Raw genomic sequence first — 22511 nt, 5'->3', positions numbered from 1 at the left:
CCCTGGAGGCAGGCCGAGCTCTTCTGCTTTCATAGAGAGGTGCTCCCAGCCCCTACCCTAGGAAAGCAGAGCACCTTGAGCCCCAAAAGGGAGCACAGCATCTTGGTCATGGTAACTTGGTTATTATTTGGTTTCCCTGTTTTGAAAAGAATGTCCTCTTAGCTCTACCCTTCTGCGTTCTGCTATGTGTGTGACCCTGAGAATGGTAACCACCGCGCTCCCTGCTTACATATGTCATACGGGGGGTCCTTTGTTGGTGTACTAGGGTCTCACCGGTGGATAGAGAATAGGTGACATTCTGCTCTTCACCTGTGCGCTGCCCTAACCTCCGGGAAACACTCCCTGGAGGCTGGAGAAGGAGCCACTCACTGGAGCGAGGCCCCTTGGCTCCTCAGAAAGTGGATGAATCCCCACCCTCATCTCTTTTTCTTTCTTGTTTTGCTTCTGGAAAGTGAGGGGTGGGAGGCTTATAGGTCCCTCCTCTCTCCCCTTCTGGATCTGGTTGGGCAGCACCTAGCCTTGTTCAGAACCTCTCCCCCCCCAGCCTTGCACACCCTGGGCTTGTGCAAGATGCACACAGCTGGATGGTGTCGAGAGGGATGGCACGCAGCACTGGGTTCATGACCAGCTCTGCGGGGCCAGCCCCTTGGCCTGGACCTGTCTTCCCCTCCTGTCTAGTGTAGCTGTGGAACAGAACCGGGCAGGTCCTGGACCGCTTGGGAGACTGCCCAGTGGCTGGAGGACTTTCAGGGCAGAGGTGGGGAGAGGCCAGGCAGGGTCTGCATAGTCGGGCGAGTGGAGAGATGCTGTCCTCACTGGACACTTCCCCGTGGCCCACGGAGGTGTTATCTCCAGGTCCCAGATGGGGAAGCGGTGGAATGCAGCTCCTCGCCAAACCCAGAGCAGACTCTGACCTCCCGTCCTCCCGGGCGGCACCCTCCCCACCAGATTTACCCAACAACAAGATTTCTTCTCTGCCTCAGCATAAATAAGCACCCCTGTTTACTCTGCAGGATGGAGAGTGAGGGGCCGCCCTTGGCCCTGGCTCCAGCTAAGAAGCCTGAGATCTTGGCAGGCACCCAGGGGCCCTGGTTTATTTATGTCTGGGAGTCTGCTGGCTCAGAGGTGGGTGGGGCTGGCTCTGCTGAGAGAGAGTTCCAAACATGTCCTCTTGGTGGTTGGGGGCCGCAGACCACCAGGCCTTGGGGCCCTGCTGTTTCTGAGCTCATGGGTCTGGTTATATGGGAGGCTGCAGGGCCCCTGCTTCGGGGCCAGCTGGGTTGCTTGGCCTGTTGACTCAAATGCAGCTGCCTTCCGACTGGCACAGCCACTCACGTACGCGCCTGGCTGTCTGGGAGTCCAGCTGCTGTCTCTGTCCCTCTCCACCCTATCTCATCTACTCATTCCGCCCCTCTTCCTCTCTGTGTGGAAAGGTCCCTTGGGCAGAGGGAGAGCTGGAGGCACCGCCCAGATTCCCAGAGGAGTCTTCGAAGCCAGGCTGCGCAGCTCCAATGTGCGGTGAACCGTTGCTCCGTCATAGCAATGGTTCCCGGGCGCCGTGGGCCCTGCTGCGGCAGTAGATTTTGTCTGGGGAACCAAGCTCCTCCTCTGGTCTGATTTTAGTTCCTCCTGTTTAGGTGATGCCCTTTGCCTTGTTGGGGTTCTGTCTAGTCAGAGAGGGGCCCCAAAATGAGGACTCTGCCCCTACCTAAAGCTCTGACTCCGGAGAGCATAAGTAACAGCATCCTCTTGAATCCTAGAACTTTTTAGAACCAAACTGAGGCTCAGTTGCCCCAATAGGCTACCAACCTCGGAAATCAACCTTTACTTATCATTTTTTCTACTGACAGCCCACTGATGTTCTTTCTAGAGAGAAGTATCTCATGCTTTTCAGATTAACTTAGTTTCTGGAGTACAGAATGCTCTGGGACCCTGGGGATGAGGTTAAATAACTTCCAAGTTACTAGACAAGATCTGGGGTCCTGCCTTCTCAATCTTCTTGTTCAAGCCAAAACCTTGTGGGCAACTAGCTCTTTGTCTGTAGCCCCCAGGGCCTACAGGTGGGAGATGCCAGCCAGGTGTCTATCCTCCTCCCTCCCTCAGCCTAGAGCCCTCACTGCCCAAGAGGATGGTGTGCTAAGGTTCAAGTGTTGGCCCCCACACCAGAGCCAGCGACGGTCAGCAGCAAGGGGAGCTCCATCACTGGGCTCCAGGTGTCATGGAGCTGGCCCCGGGGATGAGGGCATGGGTCAAGGGTGTTGGCACAGCACCATTCTTCCCTGGATCTGCCACATCCCTGAGATGAGAAACGTGACCCTGGTCCCGTCGGTGCCAGATAAGGCAATGGAAATTCAGCACCATTAACCTGATCCCTGCTCCTGCCTCGTCTTTCTTTTTGTAGGCAGTCTGGACTTTCTGTATTTTTAACCCATGGGGTAAAGGGCTCCAAAATAGAAGCAGGGATGAAGATACATTGCAGTTTTTCAAGGCTCTTATGGAATCAAGGGCTCCCCTGAGCTGCAGTAGTAATGCCGTCTCCCACTTCCCCTTCTCTCCAGAGACAGGTGCTGGGGCGCGACAAGCAGCTGACAGACTGTTTTTGCCGCCTCAGTCTTTGCTCCCAGATCCTGTAGAGGTCAACTCAGGTCCTCCTGCTGCTTTTGCACTCTGACCACCCCAAAGTCTGGTTCTGAAAGTTCCCACTGCATCGCTTTCTTCTTTGTTCTCTTCTTGTCCAGATACCCCACCCCGGGACCCCAGAGCTGGGTTGGTATCCATAGCTGGTGAATAATTCAGCATGCCCAGCAAAAGCTAAATCAGATCCACGGTGATACTGTGACCGAGAGGCCTCCTTGGGGGCAGCTGGAAAGACAAAGCCCCTGCCCTGGAAAGAAAAGCGACCTGTGATAGTAACTTCATTACATAAGGCTTCTTCACTGCCTGAGAAGGTTTAGACTCAAATATTATCTGAACCCTGTGCATGTCTGCTGACTTCTCGGAGCTCAGTGGCCCATGGGCAAGCCTCCTAGGATGTGCTGGCCGTGTCCCTTTGAAAGCCTTTCTGTCCTCAATAGTCAGTTGAACAGCATGTCACAGTTTGCAAAGTGCTTTCACGCACATTTCTCATCTAATCACATCAGCTCATGGTAAGCTCGGAGACCTTGAGTCAGCAGGAGCCCACAGGAGTTCTGTGCTTCAATCCTCTGCTTTAGAAATCTTTTTTCAATTGTTCTTGGCAAATAGGGTGGGGCGGAGGGCACTGTGCATCCTAAAAATTGCTCAGAAAGGAGACGCTGCCACTTCTCAGTGTTGCTTTATCCTGAACCTCTTCCCAGTGTACCCTCCTCTGGGGAAACAGCAACTAGAAAGGCTTGAAATCATCATTTTTTTTTTCTACCTATTTGGCACAAATTTTGATTTGCCTAAAAGCAACGCAGAAAAGTGACGTAACATCTGGGCTTGTGCCCATGCCCAGGAAGGGCTCCTTGATGAGGAATGACCACAGTACTGGATCAGCAAAGGACCCGCCGATGGAAGAGATGGCGTCCGCCCTTCCTGGAAGTGGACGTAAGGTCGTGTGACGCGCGTGCGTGTGCTGATGCTGCCTGGCAGCTCCCTCCTCGTGGTCCTTCTGTCTGCTTCTCCAGCTCACACCACTGCACCTTGCCACGCACGAGGGCCCAGGAAATATGCCCACCTCGGTTGCTACAATTCACACTGAAGAATCTTTGCTTTCCCCTCTTGTCTCCCCAGGGGGAGAGGGAGAGCAGGACTCTTGGGTGACCTGAGTTCCTAAGAACATTTATTTTCTGGCTGGGTTTGGAAGTGTGTTGGGGGTGGGGTGGGAGGGCATCTCTGAATAGTGACCACTTCCCTCACCCCCTTCCCAAAAGGGCCTGGTAACCATCAGGGAAGCTGCCAGGTTCTCGGCAGGAATCATCACTGAAGATCTTCCCAGCACATGTGGGCCTGAGATGTTTTAAGACCTCACCTTGTGTTCTGTGGCACTAAATTTAGCTGCTTGTCAGCACTAGTCTTTGTTCCTAAAGCCTATGACTTCTCAGTTTTCCCACTCTTCAGAATGTGTGGATTGTGCTTTTTTTATATTTATTTATTCATTTATTTTAGTGGTGCTGGGGATGGAACCCAGGGCCTTGCATATGCTGGGCAAGTGCACTACTGCTGAACCAACTCCCTAGCTCTATTTTTTAAATTAAATTTTATGGTACTAGGGATTGAACTGAGGGGTGTACTACCTTTAGCTGAGGTAGAACTCAGCTCTATTTTTTAAAATTTTGAAACAAGGTCTCACTAAGTTGCTGAGAGCCTCACTAACTTGCTGAGGCTGTCCTCAAACATGCGATCCCCCTGCCTCAGCCTCCCAATTACTGGGATTACAAGCAAATGCCACTACACCTGACATGTTTTGTTTTGTTTCTATTTTTTAAGAGAAAAAATAGTATATAAGAAGATTTAAAAAGTAGGGGAGGATGGTGGGAGGATAATGAAGGCAAATGAAGAGAAAAGAAAGTATTTAAAGAGTATTAAAGAAAAAGAGAGCCGGGCGTGGTGGTGCATACTTGTAATTCCAGTACTTGGAAGGCTGAGACAGGAGGTTTGTGGATTTGTGGACAGTCTCAGCTACTTAGTGAGACCTTGTTTCAAAATAAGAATAAAAAATAGGACTAGGGGTGTAGCTCAGAATGCCCCTGGGGCCCATCCCCAGAACAACAGAGAGAGAGAGAGACAGACAGACAGACAGACAGACAGAGAACATCAAAATTAAGGGAAGAGGAAGAAGGCTATGGAAGAAAAAAACTAAACCACAGGGAACCCAGTAAAAAGAGAGGACTGAGTCCAGTCCTGCTGGGTGTGCAGACCTGGGCTTCCTTCCAGCTTCCTCTACCAAGAGCCCATCTCTTACCCCCAGATTCACTCTACTTTGGAAAGTAGAGAGAGTGACTCCAGAAACCCCCAGCCACAGCTCAGCTACCTGGTCCTGTGTCATGACGGTGACCACCCTGCCTCCTGTGAGATGTGGCTTCCATCTCTCCGGGCCATACAGGAGGCAGCTGAGGGTCTCCAGGCTCACTAAGAAGCACAGGTGATGATATCTACCCATCTACCCTGCAACACCTTTTCTTTACAAAAGGAGAGTTGCTTTGCAGCTGATGTCCTTTCAGAGCCCATTGCCTTAATGCTCTCAGCACATCTTTTTATGTCTGCCTGCCATTCTCTCAGCGTCTGTCTTTTTCTGTCCCAGGCCAAGTCTTCCAGGTACTGTTGGCGTGTGTGTGTGTGTGTGTGTGTGTGTGTGTGTGTGTGTGTGCGCGCGCGCGCGTGCATTCCGTGTGGTGAGGCCTTAGGACTAGGACTAGTCATCTCTTTTAGTAAAACCTACAGTGTGCCAGGCATTCTCACTGTGGCCCTGGGAGATGATTGAATATATCAGTGGCAGTTAGGAAGACTGAGACTCAGCTGCAGAGAGGGTCTCCGAGGCTCAGCTTATCTCTCAGTGCCCCAGCCTCCACCTCCATGCTGCTCTGTGGGTACCGCTGCCTCCCCTGTGGCTGTGAAGAAGCATGGACAGTGCCTGCTGAGGCTGCATAGCTAGCAGGTGGCAGGATAAGGATTTATGCCAGGCATTCTTCTGGCTCCTGGGTGCTGTGCCAGGCCACCGGAGGGCTTCTCCAACACCCAGGGAGCCCGGCCTTGGCCTGTCTTCCTGCCAAACACTCATCTTCCATCCTCACTCATCACACATTCCTCCCATTGCATTGTGGAAACTGAGTCTCAGAGCCTATGGAGACGCAACCGACCAAGACCCCACAGTCAGTATAGGACTGAGTGGCAAACCCAGGCTCTGCACTGGCTCTCCTGGTATGCTGGGATGCCCCAACTCCCAGCAGATTTGGAAACACGTCTCACGGGCAAAGGCACGAACAGACCCATAAAGGAAAAGGCCTCTCTCCTGCTAGCTTGCTGGCAGACATGCTTCCCCCACACTCATTCTTATATGGTCTTTTTCTCTTAGCAGTCTCCTGTCTCACTTGCCCTGACCCCTTCTCCTACTGTTCAGTTATTGTGCTGATGGCCAAGTGGCTCCTGGAGTGGAGCTGAATCCACCCTTTAGGGTGGTTCCAGGTGCCTAGGTTGGGAGCAGCTTTCCCCAGGGTCATCTTGGTGGTGCATTGTGGCCTCACAGGATCCTCTTTCTGCTGCTTCTGAGCCTTCATGATCCCAGGGAGCCTGAGAAATAAGACCTGCTATGCAAGGGGCTGGGGCTGTAGCTCAGTGGTAGAGCGCTTGCCTAGCACGCTCTTGGGCTCTGGGTTCCATCCCCAGCATCACAAAATGAAAAAAAAAAAAATGGAGGGAACTACCCCAAAGGATATGTGCGTGCATTAGTGTGTCACCTTGAATCTATGGGGTATAATTGCAATGCACTGATAAAAGTATATTTTAAAAAAGACCTATAATGCAGAGAGAGTCACAGGGCTAATCCCCTCACCACCTCCAGTCTCCCATGGTCACTGCCTTCTCTTCCCCCTTTTTTGCTTATAAATAAAGGTTAAAAATCTTAGTTTGGTGGGGCCTAGCAAGGAGGGGGAGGGGGAGGGCTGTCTTGAGGGTGAGAAGACCAAGTTGCCTCGGCGCCACGTAGGACAGAAGTGGAGCAGATGGATTGCCTTCCATCGCAGCAAAATGAGATAAATCAGTCATTCTGAGATGTCAGCACTGAGGAAGGGTCAGGCTAGGCCCAGGGGAGGGCCCAGACAGACATGAAATCTGATCCCTGCCTTCCTCATACAAGGCCAGTAAGACCTTAAATTGACAAATAACCATTATGCAAGAGGAACCGTGCTTGATGCCAAAGTATAGAGATTAAATGCCATAGGAGGGAGGTCATTTACAGAAGTGTAGGCTGCCAGAATCATTCCCTGGCCCTACAGGTCAGAGCTGGCCCCAGAAATTGGGACCTGTGTGATGCACTTTGCAGACTCCTGTCCTTACAAGCCCCAAGTCATTGGCCACCGTACATGTTTGTACAGTTTCTGCGATCCCAGGGTGTGGGGACTCCTGGTCTCAGTGATTTTGGCTACGAGGGTTGGCACTGCCTCCCAGAGATAGCGCTGGGTCCCTCTTATCTATTCGCACCTTCTTGAGCTTGAGCCTGCCCCATCAGCGTGATGCGTGCTGTGGCTCAGTATTTAAGCCCTGAGTGCCTCTCCAGGCTCAAGTGGGTGCAGAATCCACATCCTCTTTGAATGGTGTCTGCCTTGGGGAGCTGTCACTGAAGAGACCCAGCAGGAGCCAAGACTCTTCTGGCCACCCCCATCTCTCTCCTCACTGCGTGGAGTTCTCGGTGGTGGACCTCTGGCCCCCTCTTCTGGCCAAAGTATTTCCTGCAGGGACTGACTGTTGAGATGAAGTCCAAGGAGAAAGAGACCTCCGTGAGTTTGCCAACTGTGTTCTGTCTTGGGGTTTGTTTGTTTGTTGTTTTTGCCTGGATATTGCTGGGAGGCAGAGAACAAAGATTTGGGAGCAGAAGCTGGTGAAGTGACCACAGTAGAGTCTGGGGCAGTGGGTTGCTGGGACGGGGTCCTGGGGCAGAGATTTCCCCGAGTAAGGCAGGCTGCTGTCTACTTGAGGCAGTTACTGGTAGGAGGCTGTCCTGGGAAGATGGTGCTTTAAGCCAGCAGGTGGGGCAGCAAGAGGAGAAGGAAAAGAGCCTCCACCCAGGCTGGGCTTTCTAGCTTTGGAGAGCTCTCTCTCTCTCTGGAAGCCTGGCCTGGAGGCCCACTTCTGTTCTGAGTTACAGCCAGTAAGAGAAGGAGGCTGTACTGTGTCGGGGCTTCTGATCACAGGAAGCACCTCTGGACACTTGAGGTGGGAGGGCAGGGCACGGCGCCTTGCCTGGGTGCACGTGTCTTGTGTTCCCGTGTGCTTCCCCACCCCTGCCCCTGACCAGGCCTGTCACAACTGGGTGTCCTCATATACTCCGAGCTCAGTGGCAACAGCTGGACCAGGGAGAGGGACTGCATCAGGGCCTAGGCCTCCCCCTTGCTCGGTGATCCGCAGCGTCTCCTGCCAGATAGGAAGGAGCAGCTGTGAGCCCAAGGGGAGGGGGAAATCCAGAGCAATCCGCCCCTAATCCCTGGCTGGGCCTCACACTGGAGATGGCGGCTGCAGAGCCTGGGAGCTCAGGCACACCTGCTCGCAAGACCAGGCTTCCCATGGCGAGCCCAGTGCTGCCCAGGGACTATGACCCCGGGGGCCTGGCACAGTCTTCGGACAGCTGGGGCCTTAGAGCTCCTGGCACCTCATCACCAGCACGGCTTTGGGAAGTGGTGCCCACACAGGTGAGGCCTTGCTGGGTGGAAGGAGACAAGTTCACCTGGCGGGTGGGCGTGGGGTTTCAGTGGAGGTCCCGGGGGCACGACCCCTGGTGGACCATGGGAGAGTCCAGGAGGAATGTGTTTGGCGTGTGGAAAGTTCAGAGAATGGAAAATAAAGGAGACCCTAAGGTGAGCAAACTGGTGGCGGCCCAGGGCTCTGCAGGTGTGAGGAGACAGGAGGAGACTGCAGGACATTTAGGTGGACAAAAGGACTCTGTTCTCAGGGAAGCCACTTAAGGGAGGATTATTTCTGACTGCAACCGATGGGATGGGCTTATCAGAAAGGACCCGAGACTGAGGGTTAGATGAGAGAAGTGTCCACCAGGAAGAGAGAGGGGCTTGTAGAGGCCGGGACAACTCAACGGCTGGGGGAAGAGGTGGGTTGGTGACAGGTGGGCTGCATGCTGCCCTGAGATGGGTGGGCGCCGCGGGAAAGTGTGTGGGTAAGCTCCCTTGTTCACCCACAGTCTGCACCCTGAAGCCCCCTTGTAGCAACTTGAAATAAAGCCACTGAGGGCTTTCTTTGCCCTGGACTGCCCCATGTGGTGGCTGGAGTGCTGGAGTTTCACTCACTCTGGCCTAGGTAGGCAGCCCTGGATATACACAGCACCCCACATGCACCCCCAGTAAGTGTCTAAGCATTTGCTGCTCTGTCCTCTACAGCAAGTTTTCTTAGGCTCCCAGGCTCTAGGTGGGCTATTTCCCCACCCCTTGCCCACCAGGGAGAGCTTGGGTCAGCCTTGGGGACCCCTCCAGAGCTCGGTTGAGCAGCCTATGTGGCCCCCATGTTCCCACCAGGAAGAGAGAGCCACTGGGCAGTTAAGGTAGTACCTGTTGAGTTGGGAGATTAGGGGCAGCCCCTGAGTCAGGACCCCCAGGTGGAATAGGTCTTCTAGCCTGCTCTGGCCGGAATGGCGGGCCTTTCCTTCTTAGCTTCACCGTAAGATCAGATTACCTCTTTGGGCTGAAGGATTTTAGTGGCCGTAGGCTTTCCTCTCCATCCTGGTCTGAGTTGCCTCCCTCTCCCTCTAGGACCTAGTAGAAAAAGGGGATCTGAGTGTTTCCATCCTGAGAGAGCTGTGAAATCACAGTTGCGGGGCAACATTCAGCAGGTCTAAGGCACTGCTTGCTGAGTCACCAGGCCTGACAGTCCCCAGGCCACACTGGCCTGCTGGGCTCTGACCTCTGGAACCACAGTCCCACCCTCAGGAGCAGCCTCCTGTGTGGACACACCACCTGCTTGGCCAGGCCCAAATTCTTTTTTTTTTTTTTCTCTCTCTCTCTCTCCTCCTCCTCTTGCTTCTAAGAGTAATCTAACTAGGACAGGAAAGCCCCTTCAGTGTCAGCTTGCTGTGGGCAGCCTGACAGGAGATTCCCAGAGCAAATCTGGGGAGGGGTTTCCTGCCTCAAGGCAGGTCACAGGTGCACCTGGGAGTGTAGGAGCGGAGCACACACTCCTCACAAGCGCTGGTTGTTTCTGTGGTCGATCCTGGATGCAGTGATGCTGCTCAGGAAAAAGAACCAGGACTCCCATCTCACAATTCACCTAGCCTGCACCTTCCTTGCCCCTCCCAAAACTTCACTTAAGCCTGGACACTTTCTGTCCTGCAGTGTCTACCCTGTGCCTCCCAGGCTTCAGGGATCCAGGCTACTGGGCTGGTGTGTGAGAGGGAGGGCAGATGTCCCATGTCCACATTAGCAGGGGGACACTGAGAACAGGCTTGGAAGGTGGGAGCCCCCAGAGCGTCACGGAGCCCGGGGCTGGGCAGCGATGACCCAGCAGCTCCTATAACCTGGCAGGCCATGTAATCCAGCCTCGCATAGTGTTGTGAATGGGGCAGGGAGGCGAGTCTGTGGTGCTGCCAGGCCACATAGAGGGGGTGTCCCCAAGGAGGCCTCACTAGAGTCTGGAAAGTAATAGGGAAAGTTGGCTCCTAGACACTCAGAGAATACCTCAGCTTTGCATTATTCAGAGCATTCATCAGCACTTCCTGAATCTCTGTCTTTGCATAGAGCAAGGTCTGTGGCTCTGGCTCTACATGGAAGCATAACATGGACCCCCAAATTGCCTGGCACAGGTCAGGGCTCACGGGAGAAGCAGGACTCTCTTGCTACTTCTCTTCTTAGGTCAGCTCATGCGTGATGGAGCTGGACCAGCAGGTTGCAGTCTGTTCTCAGGAGTCAAGTACCACTAGGGTGACCAGCCCATCTCAGGCAGGAGAATGGAAGGAGGGGACCAGGACCCTAGGTGTGGTGCTGGCAGCTGAACATGGATGGTAGCTGGGTGGCTAGGGCTGAGGGAGGCTCTGCTCTGGTTTGGAGAGAAGAGCAGTGGTCCCTAGGTAGCCCCCTGCCCCAGTGTGGATTGGGAGCCCTGGAGGTTTCCCCCACTAATGACTGAGGCTGAGTAATCCAGGTGGCTTCTCCTTTTGACCAGCCAGCTCAGGACAAGGGTGCTATGGGAAGATCTTCCCTCTGTCGAACAAGAGATTGTGAGAGGAAGACCCCGATCCTCTCCTGCAGACCCACTCTGCACTGGGACACTGGTTGGACGGAGGTCACCCCAGGCCAGTGGAGGACCTTGCCTTTCCACACCCATGTTGCACAACTATCATTTCCTTCTAGTTCCAAAATATTTATATCTTCCCCAAGGAAACCTCTTCCCATTAGGCACTCACTCCCCATCCCTCCCTCCCCTATCCCATGGCAACCGCTAACCCACTATCTGTGGATGTAACTGCCCTGGATTTTCATATAATGGAATCACTCAATATGCAACCATTCATGTCTGGCTTCTTTCACTTAGCAAACTGTTTCTGAGATTCACCTATGTTGTAGCATTATCAGAACTTCATTCTGCATATTCCATTTTATGGAACATCACACTTTTTGACCCATTCATTAGTTAACAGTGACCATCTGGCAGCCAGGTGTGGTGGCACACACCCATAATCTCAGTACTTGGGAGGCTGAGACAGGAGGATTACGAGTTTGAGGGCAGCCTCAGCAAGTAGTAAGACTCTCATCAACCAGTGAGACCCTGTTTCAAAATAAAATAAGGCTGGAGGTGTGGCTTGGAGGTAGAATGCCCTGGGTTAAATCCATACACACACACACACACACACACACACACACACACACACACACACACACAATATGAGTTGTACCCAGTCTTTGGTCATTGTGAAGAGTGCTGCTGTGAACTCTAGTACAAGTATCTCTTTGAATACCCATTCGCAATTCTTCTGGGTATGTACCTTAGAGTGAAATTGCTGGGTTATGTGGTAGTTCTAGGTCGAGCAGTTTGAGCAGCCACCAACTGTTTGCCACAGCGCCTGCAGCATTTTACATCTCCACCAACAATGCACAAGAATTCCAATTTCTGTACATGTTGACCAACACTTATTTACTTAAAACAATGGTTGTAGCCATTTCAGTGAGCATGCACTGTCTTCATTTGAATTTTTTAATCATTTTTGTTGTACCTGGGGTTGAACCCGGGAAGTGTTCTACATGTGAGCCTTTTTTATTTTATTTTATATTATTTGTGATACTGGGGATTTAACCCAGCAGTATTCCACCTCTGAGCTACACCCCAGCCTTAGGTATTCTTCTTTCTTTTGAAACAGGGTCTCACTAAGTTGCGAAGGATCTCACTACATAGCTGAGGCTGGCCACGAACCCAGATCCTCCTGTCTCAGCCTCCCAAATACTAGGATTATAAGCGTGTGCCACCATGCCCAGCTCCTTTTTATTATTTTTATTTTGAAACAGGGTCTTGCTGGGTTTGGTCTCAAACCTGCAGTCCTCCTATTTCAGCCTCCCAGGTACTGGATTGCAGGTGTGCACCACCACACCGGCTTTGTATTTGTTCGTAGACACCTGCTCTATGCCCTTCACTTGGAGTATTTTTTTTCATTCTCCTGAGGACCTTCTCAAGAAGGTAGCACTGCCCCGCCCCCTTTTCAGATGAGAAAAGCAGGTCTCAGAAAAGGTAATGACATACACAAGATGACACCGCTGTCAATCAACAGAGCCAGGAGTCTAAACAGTGTCCAGTTAGAGTTAGGGCCTTCCTGTTGCCGGGCACAGGCCTGTATCCTGTCTCATTGCAATTCTTTTTTGGCAAATCACTCTCTTCTCCTCATGCTGTGTCCTGCTCCATCACTCTGAATAGTTTTCTCATCTTTATCTTAAGTCCCCTTGCTCTGTTAGCAGAACCCATCTTCGTACATCTGCCTGCCAGCTCCTCCACTCTCTTTCCTGTGGTTACCCTGTCTCCCTCTGGTCCTGAAAGGAGCTGTTGCCATGGTGCCTGTACCTGAGGAAGGCAGGGCCTGGGGAACTCCCACCCTCCTCCCTGGGGAGCAGAACCAGGCATGGTTAGTTTTGTGACTGGGGTGGGACTGACAGGCCACAGGCACTGGAAACATCTGGAGGGGCAGGAAGGAGCTGGTGTCTTGCTGCAGGACCCCCAAGCTGGAGTTTGAACTTGAGAGTAGAGGAGTCAGCAGCAAGGTGGGCAGGTCCCCAGACCACTGTGCCCCACCCACCTGGGAGTGTCTATTTTCTGGTTCACAGAGACTTCACAGCTCCCATTCTGCTTTTCCCTTTGTAACCAGACCTGGGAGGTCTAGGGTTCTCACCAGGGATGGGATCAGCACTAGAGACCCTGCAGGGGAGAGGTGGAGGGATGTCTGGTATCTCAATGACACGCCAGATGTTCCTTACTCCCCCTACCCAACATCCCCTGAAAGAACCTTTCCTAGGCTTGGTCAGCCTGTGTGTGTGTGATGAGAGCAGAGCCGAGGGAGGTAAATGTGGGGTCCTAGTCCTTAGCCTGTCTCTCAGTCACTGGTTGGGCTGGGAGTTATCCAAGGGGGTCTATTCAGAGGTAAGTGGTTGCTGAGGTGTTTCAGCCTTGCGAGGAAAACCACAATAGGACCTCATTCTCTCCACAAGGTGTCCCCAAGACCAGCACACACACCCCTCGGCTCTGCCTCACTAGCTCTTTCTCACGCATGTATACACACACACACACACACACACACACACACACACACACACACACACACCTGAGGCATAGGGGTAGGTGTGTGAGTTCTCCTGCAGACCAGCAGGATGAGGGGCTGGCTCCAGCAAGGAAGGCCCAAGATGCTACAGCGGTACATCTTCAGAGGTGATTTTACGTGTCGTAGCTGCTCTCTGGACATTTCTGAGGATTTGTACCTGGTTGTGCTGATGCAGGCAGGATGGGGCCAGGGAGAAACTTGCCTTGATCACTTGGGATATAAAAGCTGACAATCCCACTGTAGGAAATTCCAGTAACTGCTCTGGAGTTAGGCCTACTGACATTGACTCATGCCTCCCAAGAGGACAGGGGACCAGGCTCCAGTGTGAGGGGAGACTCAGCAAGCTGCAGAGCTGTGGAGAGCCCAGCCCTCTAAGGTGGGGTCGGGCCCTGGAGCTTGGAGCGGGACAGGATGGAATCCTAGGTCTCCCACTCACTAGTGTGTAGTTCTCAATATCTGTGGGCCTGGGGTCCTGTTCTGTACAATGCAAATAACAGTGCTGCCTGTCTCCTAGGTTTGCTCACAGGATTAAGTGAATTGATATGCCAAGGTACTTAGAGTCCCTGTGTTGGTAGATGGTAGTTGTGATTATCTTTATTCTTTGGAGTCATTTAGAATTGTAAATTTTTTTGGTGTATGGTACTGGGAATTGAACTCAGGGCATTCTACCTCCAAACTATACCCCCAGCCCTGTTTTATGATTATTTTAAAACAATATCTCACAACCTATCTTATTTTTATTTTGAAACAAGGTCTCTCTACTTTGCTGAGGCTGTCCTAGAACCTGCGATCCTCCTATCTTGGCCTCCCAAGTACTGGGATTACAGGCATGCACCTGTAATAGTAATTTAAGGGCATGAGAAGAGCTGAAGGGCCACAGGGGAGAGATGTCACCCCCCTGCAAGCCCAGGAGCTCAGTCCCAGAGAACACAGGAGATGTCCTGTGGCCAGAGCCAGCATTGTAGACACTCATGTCACCAAGGGGGTCTCCAGGCAGAAGGGTCAGGAGGGAGCTGATGTTCTGCCACAGGGCAGGACCCCCAGGTTCCATTTTGGGCCCTACGGTAGAGAAACAGAGTGGGTGAGGGAAATAGGACCCCTGCCCCAGACCTTCCTACAATCAGACTCTGGGACTGCCTGTCCTCATTCATGGAGATTTCACAGTCAGCTGCAACTCGGCTTCCCATGTGTAGGCCAGGCAGATGCCAAACTGGAGGAGGAAAGAGCCAGGCAGCCAGAGGAGCCAGGGCAGGTGGGAGTGTGCTGTTTCACACTTGGGCACAGTCCGGAGTCACTGCCAATCTTCTCAGTGTCTTCACACCCTTCTCTCATTGGCTCCTTCTGTGGTCCCCAAGAAGGTGGGACAAGGCTCTCCCCTCTGCCAGTTACAGAGAACAAGGACAGCACTGCAGCCACATTCAAAGCCTGTTTCCTGGGTTTCCTCCCGGCAGGAAGGGTGTGAAGTGGGCTAGGCACCTGTGGTAAGAACAGCGCTTCCTAAGAGAGCCAAGTTCTTTAATATTTGTTGTATATAGACCTTAATTTGGGTGCTGGGGACATAGTTTAGTAATTGAGCACTTGCTCAACATTGTGTGTGTGTGTGTGTGTGTGTGTGTGTGTGTGTGTGTTTCTGGGGATTGAACCCAGGGTCATTCTACCTCTGAGCTACACCCCCCAGCCCTTTTACTTTTTTTGTTTGTTTGTTTTGAAATAGCTTCTCACTAGGTTGCTGAGAGCCTCACTACATTCCTGAGGCTCTCCTTGAACCTGTGATCCTCCTGTCTCAGCCTCCTAAGGACTGGGATTATATAGGTCTACACCACTATGGTCAGTTGAGGTCCTGGATGTTTTTATCCCTGGCACCAAAAAAAAGAAGAACTTAAATTTGTGTAGTCCTATTAATACTGAGTTAAATTTATTGACATAAAGCCGGGCATGGTGGTGCATGCTTGTAATTCCAGTATTGGGAGGCTGAGACTGGAGGATCGCAGTTTGCGGGCAGCCTCTGCTACTTAGTGAGGCCCTCTGCAATTTAGTGAGACCCTGTCTCAAAATAAAGAATAAAAATATAGGGCTGGGGACGTAGCTCAGCGGTAGAATGCTCTTGGGTTCCATCTCCAGTATCACACACACAAAAAATTGTTGATATAATCTCTTAAATAAATGGTGGTGCATGCCTGTAATCCCAGTACTTGGGAAGCTGAGACAGGAGAATCACAGGTTTGAGGACAGTCTCAGCAAGTAGTGAGACTCTCATCAATCTAGTGAGACCATGTTTCAAATAAAAATAAAGTGCAGGGTGTGATGGTCTACCCTTTTAATCCTAGTACTTGGGAGGCTGAGACAGAAGGATCACAGGTTCACAGTCAGCCTCAGCTAGTTAGTGAGGCCCTCTGCAACTTAGTGAGACCTTGTTTCAAAATAAAGAATAAAAAAATAGGGCTGGAGATATAGCTTAGAGGTAGAATGCCCCTGAAGTCAATCCCCAGTACCACAATAAATAAATAAGTAAACAAACTTAGGCCAGCTTAATTGCAGATATCCCCCCCACACGCATACACTAGAATTAAAAAAGGATTATGATGCCTAGGTCCAGATTCAGCATTTGGTGTGTACCTCCTGTATGCCCCACACTGTGCTCAGTGCTTGTGGATCATCCTCTGTGTCAGCATCGTGAAGGGCTTGAGAGTAGGTATGGTTATGTTCATTTTACAGGTGAGGACCCTGAGGGTCAGGAAAATTGAGAGACAGGCTGTTCGCCATCACTGCAGAGAGCCAGCAGGAGGGTGGGCTTAAGTCAGACTGGAGACAAGTTAGACCTTGAGATAAGTCATTTAAGGGAGGCTGATCCTGGCTCCTGGGGTGTGAAAGGGCCCAGGTTCTGAGGAACAGAGCCCTGAGGGCTGGGCATCTGCTGAGGGGACCCACAGCACGCCAAGAAGAAAGTTCCGGCTCCAGGACAGACGGGGTAAGGGAATGTCCCATCCCCGGCATCCTCAGAGGACCCATGACCTGAAAAAGCCCCAGAGGAAGCCCTCAGAGAAGCCACCCTCCCCTGGCCCCTGAGTTTCACAGGGCTATTGTTTTCAATAGTGTTTTCCAATAACTTTGCACCTTGGCAGATATCGAGCAAGTGACTTATGCCTGTAGTTGGCATGGGCTGTTTCCGGTTCCAATGCATGTGACTGGGCCACTCTCTTTGTGTTTAACTCCTTCCCCCACACAGAGGTCACCCCACCCTGTCCCCAGAATGATCTAACCCGGCCTTACTTGGGGTGTGCTGTGTGTAAAAATACATGGGGTTGAGCCATTTCCTGCTGCTTCCGTTGCTGCGTGGCGATAAGGCGCGGGGACTCGGCTGTGGACAGAGATCCTCCAGCAGGCGTGGGGACAGCGGCCCTGAGAGCGGCTCCAAGCCTGCCTGCACACCGACCTGGCCTTCCCGTTGCCCCATCCCCATGACCTTTCCTTCCTTGCTCCATCCCCCTCGCCCTTCCAGTCCCTCTTCTCCTCTCTTTGACTCTCCAAGTCTTGCACCGCCCTGATGTGCTCAGGAAGCCTGCCTGCCTGGGGTCAGGCCTGCCTGCCTCCTTCCCAGCTGGGCGGCTGCTACCCTGGGGCCCCCAGACTGCTCCCCATTCCTCTGGGCCTGTGAGTTACCTTGGGGACCTGGCCGGCAGAGCGGGTGGGCGCACACTCCTCTCCTAATCCTGGGAGACCGGGAAGGGCCGAGTACACTCGCTGTCATGAGGCGGAAGAGGCTGGCATTGACTCCAGAGAGCTGGAAGGTAACGGAGGGGTCCAGGAGAGGGGTCTGCAGGGCAGGTGACCTGCTCTGGTGCTAGTGAAGATGAGGTGGGAGGGCAGGAAGGCATGGGGCCCAAGTGCGGGCTGTGGTCAGCTTAGAGGCAGAGGAGGTTGGGTCCAGAGAGACAGTTATCTCATTCCTGAGAGGTCCTTGGGGCCAGAGCAGCAAGGGCTCTCCGGGCTGGAGATTCTGTCTTTTCATAGCTGTGTGTCTCCAAGTAACTTGCTAGAAGACCTCCCTGGGCCAAAGACAGAGCAGATCTGCTCAGTCTGCATCTGTGGGGTTGGGGAGAGAGCAGCCCGGAGTGCTCTTTGTGAGTGGCAACCGCTGTGTAGCCGAGAGAGCCCTGTTGTTAGTTTTTGGATTTTTCCAGAAGTTTCCTCTTCATTCTGCATCCATTTACCAGGTGGAGAAACTACGTCCAGAGGTGCCCAGGGTCACAGGGGGCAGATCCCGCTGAGTCCCCTCCCCACGGTCTCTTGATGTATCCTCTGTTGCTTCCTTCCCCAGGGCGACAAGGGAGACCTTGTGGCCTTGAGCCTGCCCTCCGGCCCCGGCCATGGTGACTCCGATGGCCCCATCAGCCTGGACGTGCCAGAAGGGGCTCCAGACCCCCAGCGGACCAAGGCCGCCATCGACCACCTGCACCAGAAGATCCTGAAGCTCACGGAGCAGATCAAGATCGAGCAGGAGGCGCGGGACGACAACGTGGCGGAGTACCTCAAGCTGGCCAACAACGCCGACAAGCAGCAGGTGTCGCGCATCAAGCAGGTGTTTGAGAAGAAGAACCAGAAGTCGGCCCAGACCATCGCGCAGCTGCACAAGAAGCTGGAGCACTACCGCAGGCGCCTGAAGGAGATCGAGCAGAACGGGCCCTCGCGGCAGCCCAAGGACGTGCTGCGGGACATGCAGCAGGGCCTGAAGGACGTGGGCGCCAACGTGCGCGCCGGCATCAGCGGCTTCGGGGGCGGCGTGGTGGAGGGCGTCAAGGGCAGCCTCTCGGGCCTCTCGCAGGCCACCCACAGCGCCGTGGTGTCCAAGCCCCGGGAGTTCGCCAGCCTCATTCGCAACAAGTTCGGCAGCGCGGACAACATCGCCCACCTGAAGGATCCTCTGGAGGACGGGCCCCCGGAGGAGGCGGCCCGCGCGCTGAGCGGCAGCGCCACCCTCGTGTCCAGCCCCAAGTACGGCAGCGACGACGAGTGCTCCAGCGCCAGCGCCAGCTCGGCCGGGGCGGGCAGCAACTCCGGGGCGGGGCCCGGGGCGGCGCTGGGGAGCCCCAAGTCCAGTGCAATGTATGGAGCCCCCGGAAACCTGGACACGCTGCTGGAGGAGTTGCGGGAGATCAAGGAGGGGCAGTCCCAGCTGGAGGACTCCATGGAGGACTTGAAGACCCAGCTGCAGAGGGACTATACCTACATGACCCAGTGCCTGCAGGAGGAGCGCTACAGGTGGGTGCGCTGGCCCCCACTGCCCGGGGACCTGGTGTGACCCGGGAGGAGGAGCATGGGGGAGCATCTGAAAGGATCCTGGACTGTTGACAGGAGCAGAAAGAAGCGTCTGGGAGCTTCCCCAGGCTGGTCAGGGCAGTTGGAAGAAGGATGATAGGACCTCAGGGAGGGAGGTTCCCCTAATGTCATAATGCCCCAGGCATCCTTGTCAGTATTGCTGTGTGGTTAGTACACAGAAGGGGAAACCAAGGCAGGAGCCAGCTCCATGACCTCTCTTCTGGAGGGAGTCTGGTTAAGATGCTGATTCTAGAGCCAGCCACCTGGGTTCAGATCCCAGCCCCGTTATTTACAACGTGCCTTGAGCAAAGGCATCGGCATCCTGCAGGTGCGCCCTGGGTCCATGCAGCGAAGATAGCATTGATATGACCTCACAGGCCTTGGTGAAGACTGGGTCCAAACCAGAAAGTCAATGTGTGTGATTATGTAGCACGGAAAGATTGGACACCCAGGGGAAGCTCCTGAGGTCAGCCTGGAATTGAGCTGGAGTCTCTGGTCCCCTTCCTCCCCTGCCCTCGTCCCTCGGCCTGTTCTGGTCTTTGCCCGGGTCTCTTAATATGGCACCTGGCACCCTGGGATTTGGGGAGATCTTTTTGTTAGTACTTTTTTTTCTACAGATGAAGGTTTGTAAATTAAGGGAGAACCCCACCCCAAAACCAACCAGCCCCACATACTTTTGACATTTTATACCTCCCAGAGCAGGGATCAGGTCCTCTATATCCAGGGTTCCCTGGTAACCAGAGAGCATCTTAGCCCAGGACTTAAGAGCCCAGGTTGAAGTGAGTCCACCCTTATTCATGACATGTGTGATCCTAGGCAGGTTCCTCAACCTCTGTTTCAGTCTTTCTGTCTCTCAAGTGGGATTGACATCAGTGCCACCCCACAGAATTATGGTGAGGACAAAGTGATGTGGATAACATGCTCAGCCGGGTGTGGTGGCACACGCCTGTAGTCTCAGTGCATGCTGGCCACGTGGTGGGTTGGGTCACTGTTTCTGAGAGTTAAGGGCTGGATCCTGGGCAGAGGAAGGATATGCGGGACCCAGGATCGTTACTGCTTCTTCTCCTGTCAGGTACGAGCGGCTGGAGGAGCAGCTCAATGATCTGACGGAACTTCACCAGAATGAGATGACCAACCTGAAGCAGGAGCTGGCCAGCATGGAGGAGAAGGTGGCCTACCAGTCCTATGAGAGGGCTCGGGACATCCAGGTATGGCCAGGGATCCCACTGGGGGACAGATAGACTGATAGAGCCGGCAACAGCCAGAGGGCTGGGCTGTCATCACCTGGGGGGTGATGGGTACAGGTTATTCTACCAGCTGGGACAAATAGGCCTGAGTGGAGAGGGCAGCATGGGGCTGGGTGGAGATTAGAGCAAGCCGAGAGTATGCTCTGTGCAAGGCAAGCCTCCGGGAAGGGCCCCCATGCCCCCATCTCTTTGATGGCAGCCTCGCCAATGAATAATTGCCATTCCCAAGGTCTAGCCTCCCTCGAGTGGAAACTAGGATTGGGCCAGCACCTTTCCTTCCCATATCAACCCAACACTCCATTTCTTAGCATCCTCCCCCCAAATATCATCAGTAAAGAACTCTGTCCCCAGGTGCAGCTGGCCACCCTGTACCCCTCCTGCACTTTGGAGAAGGACCTGTGTATAATCGCCTTCTCAGTGGGGGTAGAGCATCAGTTCATTTTCTGTTGCTGTGACAGAATACCCAAGGCTGGATAGTTTGTAAAAATAAGAGGTTCACTTAGCTCACAGCTCTGGAGGTCTAAGAGTATGGTGCTGGCTTCTGCCTGGCTCTGGTGAGGGACTGATGGCAGATGGCATCACAATGCCAGGGATCACATGGTGAGTCAGGGCTCACATTTGCTCTTTTATAACATCCCACTCTCTTGGGAGACCAGTTTCAATCCATCCAAGCACAGCACGCCGGGAGCCCCAATAGCCTCGCACTAGGCCCCGCCTCTTAAAGGGTCTGTCAGTTCTCCACAGGGCCACACATGAGCTTCCAACCCATGAGCCTTTGAGGACACACTCCAACACTAGCCAAACTCAGCAGGTAGGCAGGGCTCTGCCCAGAGGTCTCGCCCTCCTGAGCTCCCAGCACCTCCCTCTGTGTCCCTGCAGGAGGCCGTGGAGTCCTGCCTGACCCGGGTCACCAAGCTGGAGCTACAGCAGCAGCAGCAGCAGGTGGTGCAGCTGGAGGGCGTGGAGAATGCCAACGCGCGGGCGCTGCTGGGCAAGTTCATCAACGTGATCCTGGCGCTCATGGCCGTGTTGCTGGTGTTTGTGTCCACCGTTGCCAACTTCATCACACCTCTCATGAAGACGCGCCTGCGCATCACCAGCACTGCCCTCTTCGTCCTCGTCCTCTTTCTCCTCTGGAAGCACTGGGACTCCCTCACCTACCTCCTGGAGCACGTGTTGCTGCCCAGCTGAGCGGCCAGCCTGTTCCGTGCTCTCCCGCCCCCTGCTGGTCACACAGCTCCAGGAGGGATCCTGGGACTCCTGAGTCCCCTGGACTTCTCTGTGTGTCTCTTTGGGCCTCCTGCCCAAACTGTGCATTCCAGCAGCTCCCATCCCTTCTCTGTACTTGCTTCTGCCTGACATCTTCTCCCTGTGGGCCAGAAGGGAGCTGAGAGCGTGGCCCTGGCTGGAGATGGGGGGACGCCTGTGGCCAAAGGGAGCTGAGGAGGACACCCAAACTGGATTGTTTTGATTATTTAAAGTCCCACAGGACTTCTGCCAGCTGACCTCAGGCAACCACTAGGAACAGGAGAGGAAAAAGTGAAAGGTCTGCCTCACCTTCCCTAGAGAGGAGCCCAGCCTGGGGACAGAGTTCCCTCCCCAGAGATGGTCAGGACACAGAAGGAGGAGGCTGTGCGGCCCCAGAGAGCACAGGAAGGGGAGGGGTCCCAGCCTTTGGGCACCTCCAGGGCCAGTGAGCAGGCTCAGAGCTGCTACTTAGGAGCTCAGCCCAACCCTCGCCTCAGTTCCCGCCAGAGCTGGTGTGAGGCCGGCTTCTGGGGCCAGCGCTTCCGTGATGGGAGGGCTGCAGGCTCTGAGGCTGGGCAGGCCATAGCTTCAGAGCTGCATTTTCCCTGTTAGTCTTTCTGCCTGCCTCTCACTGGATTTGCTACTTTCAGGGAAACAGGCCCCAGGGGCCCCAAGCCTCAGCACAAGCCTTTAGGCCTCTGGGAACACGTTGGGTTCTATTTATTTATTTATTTATTCCTCCATATTTTATCCCCACCTCTGCCCTGCTGCGCCCTAGAGAGAAGACTCTCCACACCCTCCCTCTGGAGCCAGGGCTTGTTCTAGGCTCATCAGACACCTCCATACCACATAGCCTCTGGATAATCCTGTGGCCCCACAGCTGGCGGGGAGGGGAGAGCGGCCTCTCTTTTATATGCCTATTTATTTTTTGTATGTGTGTATTTGTGGGGAGGAGGTTGTTTGTTGCTTTTTTTTTTTTTTTTTTTTTTAAGGCTCTGGGTGTTGTGTATGGTTTCTGTTCCCATCCTAGCGTCCCCATGGACACTTCCAAGCACAGAGGGGGTTTCTCAGAACAGGAAAGAGAAATCCCCTGGAGCAGAGAAAGCAGTGCCTGCCAGCTGTGTGGACCTTCCCAAGAAATAAATATCCTCTAAGTTTTCAGACCATCCTGTGTGATGTTGGTTGATTAGATTGTCCCTGTGGGATTTGAACACCCTGGAGAACACGGG

The 22511-nt window shown here is 53.6% G+C and overlaps 1 protein-coding gene across 4 annotated transcripts in view; it reads left to right on the top strand.

Annotated features, from left to right (window-relative positions):
- The window catches only part of TMCC2 (transmembrane and coiled-coil domain family 2), a gene marked incomplete at both ends in the record, with an annotated part of 44994 nt that extends 23769 nt beyond the window's left edge, over positions 1-21225 (top strand). For 2 of the 4 annotated variants that reach the window (XM_080698584.1, XM_080698586.1), the window contains 3 exons: positions 17790-18730; positions 19860-19995; positions 20914-21225. In XM_080698584.1, the coding sequence (XP_080554710.1) occupies positions 17790-18730; positions 19860-19995; positions 20914-21225 (1389 nt within the window). Of the gene's footprint in view, positions 1-7427; positions 7455-8180; positions 8364-17789; positions 18731-19859; positions 19996-20913 lie in introns of those variants that run through there. The other 2 variants (XM_080698587.1, XM_080698585.1) reach the window with 2 other exon arrangements.
- Positions 21226-22511: the final 1286 nt, after the last annotated feature.

The sequence above is a fragment of the Muscardinus avellanarius genome (genome assembly GCF_963383645.1).
Source record: "Muscardinus avellanarius genome assembly, chromosome: 7".
Taxonomy (NCBI): Eukaryota; Metazoa; Chordata; class Mammalia; order Rodentia; family Gliridae; genus Muscardinus; species Muscardinus avellanarius.
The sequence above is the reverse complement of the archived record's forward strand: the minus strand, read 5'-3'. Positions and strand labels throughout refer to the sequence as shown.